The sequence below is a fragment of the Tenrec ecaudatus genome, chromosome 8, assembly GCF_050624435.1.
Source record: "Tenrec ecaudatus isolate mTenEca1 chromosome 8, mTenEca1.hap1, whole genome shotgun sequence".
NCBI classification, from domain to species: Eukaryota; Metazoa; Chordata; class Mammalia; order Afrosoricida; family Tenrecidae; genus Tenrec; species Tenrec ecaudatus.
This window is the reverse complement of record NC_134537.1, coordinates 99,194,265-99,207,798: the sequence shown is the minus strand read 5'-3', so window position 1 is coordinate 99,207,798 and position 13,534 is coordinate 99,194,265. Positions and strand designations below refer to the sequence as shown.

The window sequence follows — 13,534 nt, the reverse complement described above, 5'->3', positions numbered from 1 at the left end:
GTTTAGTTCCTGCTTTGGGCTGAGAAGATAGTTTTAAGACTAGCTATGCAAAACGACATCACTGACATTCAGACTATCCATGAATAATGCTCCCTTACTGCTAAAATTGGATGACACATTCTCTGGGTGAATTGCAACCATGTACTTGTGAGAGAAAATGCAGTTACTGGTACAATGAAGTACGGAGTAAACAGTAACTGCAAGACTAATGTGCTTGAGTACCCTTGCTAAGAGTCTTTGCAATCTAGGACAGGACATCTGTGCATTTGAAATTGGAATGTGAATGTAGAAGAGGTCTTCCTGTGAATTCATGTGAAGAGCCTCACCTCTTTAAAACAGAAGGCTACCCAAAGCTGGACACTAATTGTGAGGTGGGGGAGCTCCCCGAAAGATGAAATTCCCAAACAACAGGTCTGTTCCATCAAAATCATGATTCCGTTTGGAGAAAAATGGGATGTGGACTCTTGAGACAGTGCAAATATATCCCTCAGAATTTGTATCACTAGATATCTCCGAAAGCTTTTGAACTTACAACATGTGCCCACGTCCCTCTTCACCATCCCGTGCCACTGGCTTTTCCCGGGATAGCCAAGTGGAGTGCTCCCAGTTCTGCGCTCCCTTGCTGAAACATTTTAGTTGGCATTCCACCAGTCACTGCATGCTTGTTTTTCAGAATGCCCTCCCAGCAGCTTGCAATTCTTTCTTCAAAACCTCAAGTTCTTGATTATATGCTACCTATTGAAATGGTCTAGTGTAAATATTATTGTGTAGAGTGACTCGATGTAATTCTTCCGTCTTTCTCTGATGCATTCCACATCCCTCGGCATCTTGCCTGTAGAGTCCTTGTGTCTCATCCCTCGGCATCTTGCCTATAGAGTCCTTGTGTCTCAGCCCACGGCTGGCCTTTCTTTACTTCTCTCTGGTGGAGACATGCTGCGTTCCTTCTGTTTGCTTTTCTGTTTGCTTTTCTAACTGCAGATATTCTTATGTTTCATTATAATGTTTTATTATGTCTTCTTGACCTGTCCATTGTAATGATCTTTTCAGCTCTTTTGTTTCATCATTTTTCACTCAGTTGACTCTGCACTCAACAGCAAGTGTCTGACCTGCTTCTGACATCCAAGTTCGTCTTTCTTTCCCTTCTGTATAGTGACTGTTTGCTTTCTTCATGGGTGATGATCTGGATGTCGTCCCACAGCTCATCTTGTCTGTGGTCATTAATGATCAATGCATCAAATCTGTTCATCTGTTCCCGTGGTGGCTTCTAAACTCAGGTGGAATCTACTCAGTGCTGTCTGTTGGATCTTGTGGGATTTAAACTTATTCTCCAATCTGAACCTGTCATTGTCATTGCTGTTGTTAGGTGCTATCAAGTCAGCTCCAATTCATACTGAGTACGTACAACAGAACAAAACACTGCCTGCTTCTTCTCCGTCCTCACAATTGTTCTTATGTTTGAGCCCATTGTTGCAGCCACTGTGTCAGCTCACCTCCTCAAGGGCATTTCTCTCTCTCTTTTAAAATCATTTTATTATGGGTTTATACAACTCTTATCACAATCCATACACACATCAATTGTGTAAAGCACATTTGCACCTTCATTGCCCTCATCATTCTCAAAACATTTGCTCTCCCCTTAATCCTCTGACATCAGCTCCTCATTTTCCCCCCTCCCTCAACACTCTCCCTCCCCCTCCCTCATAAACCCTTGATAATTTATAAATTGTTATTTAGTCATATCTTACACTGTGGAACGTCTCCCTTCACCCACTTTTCTGTTGTCTGTCCCCAAGGGAGGAGGTTAAAGGTAGATCCTTATAATCGGTTCTCCCTTTCTACCCCACCCTCCCTCCACCCTCCCAGTATCACCACTCTCACCACTGGTCCCGAAGGGATCATCTGTCCTGGATTCCCTGTGTTTCCAGTTCTTATCTGTACCAATGTACATATTCTGGTCTAGCCAGATTTGTAAGATAGAATTGGGATCATGAGAGTGGGTGGGGAGGAAGCATTTAGGAACTAGAGGAAAGTTGTATGTTTCTTCATTGCTACCCTGCACCCTGACTGGCTCATCTCCTCCCCAAGATTTTTCTGTAAGAGGATGTCCAGTTGCCTACAGGTGGGCTATGAGTTCCCATGGCGTACTCTTCCTCATTCACAATAATAAGATTTTTGGCTCTTTGATGTCTGATACCTGATTCCATTGACACCTCATGATCACACAGGCTGGTGTGCTTCCTCCATGTGGGCTTTGTTGCTTCTGAGCTAGAAGGCCGGTTGTTTACTTTCAAGCCTTTAAGACCCCAGATGCTATATCCTTTGATAGCCAGGCACCATCAGCTTTTTTCACCACATTTGCTTATGCACCCGCTTTGTCTTCAGCGATTGTGTCGGGAAGGTGAGCATCATGAAATGCCAGTTTGCATTTCTCTTTTTTACTGGACCTCTGCTTTACCAAGCATGATGTCATTCTGCAAGATTTGCCTGTCCTGATAATATGTCCAAAGTACATGGGACAACAACTTGCAAACTTGTACCTAAAGAAAATTCTGGATGTATTTATTCCAAGACAGATCAGTTAGTCTTTTTGGTAGTCCATGATACTGGAAATATTTTTCACCAATACCATAATTCAAGTGAAGCAGTTTTTCTTTAATTATCTTATTTTGATGTCCAACTTTCACTTGCAAAAGAATGAAGTGAAATATGACAATGAAAATAACATGGCTTAATTCTGGGGCACTTTAGTCTTCAAAGTAATTCTTGCTTGTCAACACTTTAAAGAGTCTTGTGCAGCAGATTTTCCCAATGCAATATGTTCTTTGACTTCCTAATACTTCCAGGAAGACTGATTGTGGAACTAAGAAGGGCAAAATCCTTGACAACTTCAATCTTTTCTTGAGTTATCATGATGTTACCTATTGGTCCAGTTGTGAGGATTTTGGTCAAGTCCTAATTTTCAGCAAGCAAGGTTGTGTCATCAGCTTATCTCAGGTTGTTAATAAGCCTTCCTCCAACCCCAATACCACATTTTCTTCATCTAATCCAGCCACTTTGATTGATTAAGTATGGTGAAAGGATACACCCCTGACACACACCTTTCCTTAATTTATATTGTGCAATACTTTCTCATTCTGATTGTACAACTGTCTCTTTATCAATGTACACGAATATAAGGAAGTACTCTGAAATGCTCATTCTTCTCAAGGTTATCCATAGTTTGTTATGATGCATACAGTTAAATAATTTTGCATAGTCCATGAATACAAGTAAACATCTTTCTAGGATTCTCTGCTTTCATCCAGGATCCATCTGACATCAGCAATGATATCGCTTGTTCCCTGTCCTCTTCTGAATCCAGTCAGAACCTCTAGCAATGCACTATTGCAACTGTGTGGGATGATCTTCAGCAAAATTTTTCTTGTATGTGTTATCAGTGATATTGTCCTATAATTTGAGCATGCTGTTAGATCACCTTTCTTTGGAATGGGTACCAGTGAGCGTATCTTTCAGTCAGTTGATAAAGTATTTGTCACTCAAATTTCCAGGTAAATAGAGTGCTTAGAGCAGTTCATGAGCTTGTTGATGCATTTCAATTGATGTTCTATCAATTCCTGGGGTCTTATTTTTGGGTAACGCTTTCAGTGTGGTTTAAACTTCTTTCAGAACTCTTGGTTCTTGAGCATATGACACTTCCTGAAGTGGTGGAATGCCAACTAGCTATTTTTGGCACAGTGGCTCTGTGTGTTCTTTCCATCCTCCTTTGATGCTTCCATCGAGTCCTTTCATATTGCATTGAATTTTTTTCTTTTCTTGAGTTCTTTCAGTTTAAGGTAAGCTGAGTCTGTTCTTCCCCTTTAGTTTTCTAACTCTAGGTCTTTGCCCATTTCACTATAATATTTGACCTTGTCTTCTTGAACTTCTGGCATTTTGTTGTGCCAACATGTCATCTGAAAGAATATATGGGAGCAATTTAGCTTGTTAGTCAGGTCGCCGACTGATGACCTCCCTTGACAGTGAAACCAAGATATATCCCTCTTTGGAGGCTGGCCTCTCCCTCCACCTCCACCTTCCTGCTTTCTGGACCCCCTGAGAGCTGCTGGAGCACTGTCATGCTTCCAATGACATTGTATCCACATGACTTTACACCCACTTGCTGTGATATTCCTACATTCTGCATCATAGCATGTGGCTACTGCAGAGGGACTTATGGACAATTATAGGATTTATAGACTTAAGTTGGACTAGGCTGGGATGGTTTCTTGATATATATATATACTTATTTCTTGAAATAAAGCTCTTATACATATATGAATGTTACTGGATTTGTCTCTCTAGTCAACTCAGGATAATGTAACTGTCCTTCAAATTCTCTGTTCAGCCACTGACTTCATCGTTTCTTCCATTTGCCTTAGTTACTCTACAGTGAATATTTTTTTCTATTGTTAAAATAATTCTTTGCTTTCTTCATGAATGATGTTCTTGTTCTTACATAATTCACCAGGTCTTTTCCCATTAGTGTTTAATAAAGCAAATCTGTTCTTGAGATGTTCTAAAATTTTAGATGGGGTAAACTCAATGTTGTATTTTGGTTCTTGTGGACTTGTTTGAATTTTCTTCAACTTCAACCTATACATACATAGGAGCAATTGACGATCTCTGCCACCATTAGCTCCTGACCTGCTTTTAGCTGCTGAAATTTAGCTGCTCCGCCGTCTCTTCCCATAGACATAACCAATTTTTTCTATTTATTCCATCCGGAGATGTCAACATATATAGTCACTATTTGTATTTTTGGAAAACTGCATTTACTATGAATCAGTTGCTGGTACTGCAAGTTGCTGGTGTCCATCTTTTTTCTATTTCAAAGTTTTTTCTATATTTCATATTTTCCAACTTAACTTCTGATATACAGTTGACACACATTTGCTTAATTAGAGTGAGGAGGACTTGAAGCACTTGCTGATGAATCTCAAGGATTGGAGCCTTCATTATGGATTACATCTCAATGTGAAGAATAACACAATCTTCATGACTGGACCAATAGGTAGCATGATGATAAATGGAGATAAGTTTGAAGTTGTCAAGGATTTTGTATTTTTTGGATCCATATTCAATGCTCACATAAGCAGTAGTCAAGAGATTAAATGATGTATTTCATTGGGCAAATCTGTTGAACAAGACTTTGTTAAAGTATTGAAAATCAGGGCGGTTACTTTGAGCACTACGTTGTGCCTGACCCAAGCCATGATATTTTCAATTGGTTCATGTGCAAGTGATAGTTGGACATTGAATACGGAAGACAAAAGAAGAATTGATGCATTTGAATTGTGCTGGAGAAGAATATTGAAAGTACCAAGGACTGCAAAAAAAAGACGAACAAATCTTTCTTGCAAGAAATACACAGTATTCCATAGAGGCAAGGATGGTGAGACTTCATCTTACATACTTTAGATATCTCATCAGGAGAGACCAGTAGAAGGCCGGCACAGAAGAGGAAAATCCACAGTTAGATGGAGTGTGACGCTGTGGATCCAGCAATGGGCTCCAGCCTAGCAACAATTGTGAGGCTGATGTAGATTAGACAGTATCTCATTCTGTTGTGCATAGGGTTGCTATGGGTAGGGACTGACTTGATGGCACCTAACAATTATCTGAAGTGGTCCGTTGATTCTTCATTCTGAGAGGTGAAAAACAGAGATGCAGAACAGAGATAGAATTCAGCCAGGAATGTGAAGTTGAGAAAGATTTTATTGAGGCAGGGAAAGAACTCCCAGGAGGAGAAGGGAGAGCAGAGAAAGGGACAGGAGCATCTTGAGGTCCTGGGCGGGTTCTGCGACCCAACTGGTGCTGCAGCTACAGAGCCTGAGTCCTTCATAGACCAGCTTCTTGGTATGTAGGGATTGGCTACACAGTCCAGACTTGCCCCAAACACCCACAGACCAGACTCGGTCCAAACACATTCATGGTTTGTTATTAGTCTGGAAGATTTGCTGAAACCTATTCACTTTAAGTGACCTTGTTAATATTTCAACTATTGATGGCCTAGCTTTCATGATCACAGTAACACACAAGCCACCACAGTATGACACACAGCAGTTTAGTAGCTGAGCAAAAATGATAAATAGAGTTTAAAGCAAGCATCTTCGGAAGAAATATAATGCAAAGTCTTTTTGGGTTCTAGAGCAAGGCCATGCCATCTAAAGTGGAAAATTATACCACTTTAGAAAATAACTCTGAGCATGCCACTATGGATGGGAGAGATGGAGAATCTAACTTTGGAACACAAAGTAACCAGGTGTTCATATCTTCTCATCGTGAGCTTAGTGCTTTCCAAGACACTAAGTGATATGGTTAGATTTATGGGAGTCATTCATTTGTGATAAAGGAATTATAAATTAGAATGGCATAAAAAATAATAAGCCCTGCTGGTTGCTGAGTGACCTGAATGTGCAAAAATTAGAATGCCAGTTTTTTTCTAAAGTGTTTGTGTTTCCAGCTAATATAGTCGTGTATGGACAAAGGAGCTTCCTTGGATGGCATAGTTAAGCAGCTGGCTAATCACCAAAATTATTAGTCCCAAAGTTTGAGTCATCCCAGAGGTACCTTAGAAGGCAGACCTGGTGCTCAGCGTTCATAGGGTCACAGCATCGAAATCCTCCTGGAGCAGTTGCAGGCATCAACCTTGGAGGGCTTTATCAGCTCATGACTCCATGGTAACTAAAAGCAGCACCTGCAAGTGGGAAAGGGAAAGGAATGTGAGTGCTTTCAGTAATCCACAGGTTAGTGTATGTGGGATATAAAAAGACTTTCCCCATCATTGTCTCCCCAAAAGATAAGCCAAACATTAGAGGTTGTTTGCCAGCACTAGCACTTGGTGGGAGGTCAGATGCTTAGAGATCTTCTCCCTGAAGGCATTTGGCTATCAGACTACTGTCTGGTCTAGTGTAGGTGGGGCTCACACCCTACTGATAAGGATAGTGATTGTTTCCATGGAGAGCCAGAGAACAGGTCAAACCTGCTCAGTGACATCCAAAGTTGGGCTGCCATCTGACTCTAAGATCTATGTATACCCTATGGTCCCACTCCCATTATTGCATTACCTATGGTACAGCCCCTTCCTGTGACATATGTCTTTACCTGTAATTGGGGATTTGCATCCCCCCCCCCAAAGATTTATATGCCTTGGTTAGAAATAAAGAGTTCTCTCTTCCCTGTCACTCTCTCCCCTGTCTTTTCGCCCCCTGTCCTCCTTCCCCGCTCCCTTGCTCCTGCGTTTCCCATCTCCACATCCTCACGTGGACCACCAAGCGGGACTGAGTTGAGCATGCTGCTTTAAAATGTGTCTAACTCTTTATTCCATTCTGATGGGCTTTCTACTTCTATGTTAAGCTCTGTTGTCTAGAGTAACAAAATAAGTGATGTGTGTGTGTGTGTGTAAGGTTTATATCAAGAAGGCATCCCACTCTAGTTCAACTCAGGTTCATAAGTTTGATGCAAGTTGGGTTCCTCCTCTTCAGACTCACGCTGCTGCAGGCTGATGCTGCATAATGGTGATGCGGGATTCAGGAAGCGCTGAGGCTGATGGGTATAGAGTGACATGGATCCACATTCAGAGGAAAGGGGGCAGGGTTCAGACAACTCTCTGGTTCTATGTGGGCTACCCCTGGAAGCAAGCAGGAAAGTGAAGTGGCAAAGAGAGACAGAGAGAGAGAGAGAGAGAGGTGTTCCCCCATTTCTCCTTATAAAAAAGCTACCCCCAACAATGGCATCATTGACAGGTTGGATTCCATTTTCAAACATATGAAGTTGGCATGAAATCTAACTGCCACAACTCCCATAAAGAGTAGTCTCAGAAACCCACAGGGGCAGTTCTGTCCTGTCCCATATGGTCCCTGTGAGTTAGAATCTGCCCCAGGGCAGTGAATTCTTTTTTCATTGATGGCCTAAGGCAACTGATTCATATGAATCTTTATTTCTCTTCAAAGTTTTTGGAAGAGAGATTCATTACTGCTGAGTATAAATCACTTTCCTTTTGGCTTCTGACAATAATTTTTTTCACCAGCTATACCAGGATCCAATACCAATGCCACGTATGTTTTATTTCTTTCTTTTTAAATAGTACTCTCCTTTTAGGTACTAATTTCTATTTCATGAAATGCTAGCACACCCCAAATCTCCCAGGTTTAAATATTTCACACAGCTGTTTAGCTGTTACACAATCTGACGGGTGAGCCTCTACTATACACACATCAGAAGATAAAGAGAATATAAAACATATAGTGATTCCAAAGGTTCTGCTGCAAGAGACATGTTTATAATCTTTTATAATAACAAATGACAAATGCACATATAATATCTCTGGGGTGAGAAAATGCCATCTCTCTCATAGAGGAATAACAAAAGTGTTCTACATATTAGCATGGTGTGCTACAATCATTGTGACTTTTTGTTTTATATTGGATAAAATAACCATCCTTTCTAATCGCATTCATTTCAAATAAAAGCATAATGGGCAGTCGATATAATGATTTGATTTTGAAATAAAAGTTTTGTTACTCGTTCATTGCAAAATGTTTTCATTTGGATCCAGAGTGAAGATTTAACTGACATGTTTGCTTTTCAGGTGCTGAAGGTGCTCCACAAGCCTGTTTTGAAGAGCTCAATTCTCTGCACGATAGAACTGCAGACTGTGGTCTTAAAAATTCACAATCATTACCTTGTGAGCACAAGTATGTACATAATGTTTGTTACATATATTGATCTTGTAGTGTCAATTATATAACAACAATATTTTTCAAATACCACTTTATATCTTTGCAATTAAGGGTTTTATTTTTCGCTAATTTTCCCTGATACCTTCCAATATTGAAACTAGATTACAAGAAGACATGTTTATCACTAAAGGGAGTAATTGTGTATAGACTGACAAAAACACAGCCTCTGATACTATATTGAATATTAAAAGTTAAACCTGTAAGTGACAGCAATCCAAAAAGAAAGTTTTCATTTTTAAAATACTTTCTGTTTATGCTGCTTGTTTCTGAAGCATTGGTATATAAATCAAGGAAATACATATGTAATTAAACTTGGAGTACTTAAATATCACTCTTACTTATGGTCATAAAGCTGATCCCAATTCACTGCAATCCTATAGGACAGGGTAGTCCTGCCCCTGTTGGTTTCTGAGACTATAACTCTTTATGGGAGAAGAAAGCCTCCTCTTTCTGCTGTGGAGCAGATGGTGGGTTCAAACTGCTGACCAATGAGCAACCCATTACTTTACAAGGGCTCCCAATTAAATATGCTGTTGTTTAGTGACATCAAGATAGTTCTAACTCATAGCGACCCTATGTTCTTACTTTTGAGTCCCTCCGTGCAGCCACTGTGTCGATCTATCTTGTTAAAGTCTTTCTCTTATTTTCTGCCCACTAGTTAAGCAAGCGTGATGTCCTTCTCTGGGACTGGTCTCTCCTGACATATCCAAGGTCTTGCCATCCTTTCCTCTAAGGAGCATTCTGGCTTATTTCCTCCAAGGCAGATTTGTTTCTTCTTTTGGCAGTTCATGGTATTTTCAATATTCTTTGCTAGTCCCATAATTAAAATACATGGATTGATTTTCTGTCTTATTTTTTCAATGGCCAACTTTCACATGGATATGAGGCAACTGGAAATACCATGTCTTGGATCAGGTGCAACTTAGTCCTAGAATATAGTAGAACAAATTTATTAAAAGCCAGAGTAAAGAATTCATAAAATCCAATAAAAGAAATCCCTATGCTATAAAAAATACATACTTAATCTCAGATATTATGTTGTGGTTCTAAGTCATCAGATCAGTTCTGACTTCTGAGAACATTTGTAGAACAAAATGAAACCCTGCCTGATCATATAACACCCTCAAAATTGTTATGCTGTAAGCCCATTTTTTATAGCCTTTGCCTCAATGCATCTCTTCGGGGTCTTCTTCTTTTTTGCTACCATTCTAAATAATTAGAGGAGAAGTAAAGGGAAGATGAAAGAATTTGCAAGCATGATCTAATTAAAACTTAGCTTTATTTTAGATGACAACTGTATATACAAATGTCTGAAATAGAATTACATGGGATTTAATTTGAATAGTAAGACTTAACTGTATTAAGCAGGTTGTGGTCCTTTTCAGATAAAGAAAAATACATTCCAAGAATTCTAGTGAATAATTCCTGTATGGATATTGGAGGAAGTGTTTGAACAACATTTTCAGAGTACTGAGATCTATCATGTAAGACCAATTCACAATATGAGCATATTCCATAGAAAGATGTTGTTGTTGGGTACTATTGATTCAGTTCAGATGAATAGAAGCCCTGTGTACCACAAACCAAAATAGTGCTCAGTCCTTTCCCTCCACACAAGTATTACCTTCAGGCTCGTCCCCGCAGTCATTGTATCAACTACCTTGTTGAAGGTCTTCCACTTTTTCTTTGCCCTCTACTTTACCAAGCATGATGCGCTTCTCCAGGGACTGGTCTTAGATAATAGCAGTATATACAATTCCCTGAAATGGAATTACATGAGATTGAATTTGAACTGATAAAATGTCCAACATAAAGAGACATCTTTGCATTCAGGCTCTATCTCCACCAAGATTTGTTTGCTCTTTTGGAAACCGATGGTACTTAGAAAATTCCTTGCCAACACTGTATTTCAATTGCGTTTCTTTTTCTTCACTCTTCCTTATTCAATATCTAAGGTTTCTTTGTATATGAAAAGATTGAAGAAACCATGTCTTGGATCAGGAGCACATTTTGTTCCTCAAATAACAACCTTACTTTTCAACACTTAAAGTGGTCTTGTGCAGCAGATTTACCCAATGAAATGCACCCTTTGATCTCCTGCCTGCTGTTTCCATGACTATTGATTGCTAATCCAAGCAACATGAAATCCTTAACAACTTCAACTCCTTCATTTATCATGATGTTACCTGCAGGGTCCAGATGTGAGAATAATGATTTCCTTTATATTGAGTTGTAATCTATATTGGAGCTGCCATCTTAGACCTTGCTCATCAAGTGTTTCAAAGACTTCTTACATTCAGCAAGCTTGCTTGTACATACTTAGAGGAAATTTCTAAACCATATGTGTATGTGTGAAACTAATAACCTGTATCTCACTGAATGGAGATAAATTGAAATAATCTCTTTACATTGGGAACTAAGCAAGGTTGCTCTTTATTACCACTATTATTTAATATAATTATGGACGTTTTAAGACATCAGAAATAAATTAAAAGTGTTCACACAGGTACAGAAAAATATTTCTTTATTTGTGAATGACATAATCCTATCCATAGAAAATTTCCAAAGATTCAATTTCAAAAATGCTTCAACTAACTGAAAAAATTGGCAGCATAGCAGTGTATAAGATCTACAGAAATCAGTAAGATTCTTTTATATTAAGGATGCTGCTGCTGAAAAAGTATATTTAAAATGCCATTTATAATAACAACACAAAAGACGATCTATGTGCATAGATTTATAGGTTTAGTATTAAGGTAGCAGAAGGACATTGGGCCTCCACTCAAGTATTCCTTCAATTCAAAAATACTTTCTTCTATTAAATTGGCATACTGTGATGCTCACCTTCCCGACACAACCACTGAAGACAAAGAGGGTGAACAACCAAATATGGTGAAAAAAGCTGATGGTGCCCGACTATCAAAAGATATAGCATCTGGGGTTTTATTAAAGGCTTGAAGGTAAACAAGCGGCCATCAGGCTCAGAAGCAACAAAGCCCACATGGAAGAAGCACACCAGCCTGTGTGACCAAGAGGTGCTGAAGGGATCAGTTATCAGGCATCAAAGAACAAAAAATCATATCATTGTGTGCTCACCTCCCTGATATGACTGCTAAAGACAAATGGGTGCATAAGCAAATGTGGCAAAGAAAGCTGATGGTGCCCAGCTATCAAAAGATATAGCGTCTGGTGTATTAAAGACTAGAAGGTAAACAAGCGGCCATCTAGCTCAGAAGCAACAAAGCCCACATGGAAGAAGCACATCAGCCTGTGTGATCACAAGGTGTCAAAGAGATCAGGTATCAGGCATCATCAGAACAAAAAATCCAACCATAGTGAATGAAGGGGGGAGTGCAGAATGGAGACCCAAAGTCCATTTGTAGGCCACTGGACATCCCCTTACAGAAGGGTCTTGGAGAGGAGACAAGCCAGTCAGGGTGCGATGTAGCAACGATGAAAAATACAACTTTCCTCAAATTCCTAAATGCTCTTCCCCTCCACCGTCCCCCCCCCACTGTCATGATCCGAATTCCACCTTACAAGTCTGGCAAGACCAGAGGTTGTACACTGGTACAGATGGAAACTGGAAACACAGGGAATCCAGGGCAGATGATCCCCTCAGGACAAGTGGTGTGAGTAGGAGGGCATAGGGAGGATGGGTTGGAAAGGGGGAACCGATTTCAAGGATCTATATGTCACCTCCTCCCTTGGGGACAGGCAACAGAAAAGTGAATGAAGGGAGACATAGGACAGAGCAAGATATGACAAAATGATAATTTATAAATTATCAAGGGTTCATGAGGGAGAGGGGAGTGGGGCTGGAGGGGCCCAAATGAGGCTCTGATGCCAGGGGCTTGGGTGGAGAGCAAATGTTTTGAGAATGATGAGGGCAACGAATATAAAAATGTACTTTACACAATTGATGTATGTATGGATTGTGATAAGAGTTGCATGAACCCCTAATAAAATGATTAAAGAAAACACAAAAGATCAAATATTTAGGAATAAATCTTACCAGAGAAGCAAAAGACTTACACAGAGAAACTAAAAAATACTCCTTCAAGAAACCTAAACAAACTTACACAAATGAAATAAGTTACCAAGTTCTGGAATAGGCAGGCTAAATACTGTGAAAATGTCAATGCTATCAAATTACTTTGAAAAATCAATGTAATTCTGATCCAAATCTCAGCACAATTTTTCAAAGAAATAGAAAAGCTAACTAATTGCTAGATTTATTTGTAAATAAAAGAAACCTAGGATAAATAAAGTACTATTATAAATAAAAGCAAAGTACTAACGGATCTTAAAATCTACTATGTAACCATGATAATCCACACAGCAAGGTACTGGTACAACAATAGATATGAAGATCCATGGATTAGAAATGAAAACCCAGAAATACAACCAAGTACCTATAGAAATTTAATTTTTGATAAAGAACTAAAACACATTAAATGGGAGACAACTTTTTCAATAGTGGAGCTGGACAAACTAATCTTCACCTGCAAAAGAAGGAAATAAGATCCATAACCTCACACCATGTACTAAAATAAAGTCAGAATGGATCAAAGACCTTAAAATAAATCACACAATAATTAAGATCCTCAATGAAAAAAAAAAGGACAAACTAAAGGACTCTATACAAAGCACACACTACTGAACACAGTGAAAAATATCCACACTATAGAAGGGAAATTAAGAACTTGGAACTACTGAAAATATGACATTTATGCAAAAAAATTACTGGGCTTACT

The 13,534-nt window shown here is 39.3% G+C and overlaps 1 protein-coding gene across 1 annotated transcript in view; it reads left to right on the top strand.

Moving 5' to 3' along the window:
• Nucleotides 1–13,534, top strand: part of LOC142455487 (disintegrin and metalloproteinase domain-containing protein 18-like) — a 159,375-nt gene that overhangs the window by 92,937 nt on the left and 52,904 nt on the right. Inside the window, exon 13 of the mRNA XM_075557220.1 lies at nucleotides 8,627–8,732. Coding sequence (XP_075413335.1) covers nucleotides 8,627–8,732 — 106 coding nt within the window. The remainder of the gene's footprint in view (nucleotides 1–8,626; nucleotides 8,733–13,534) is intronic.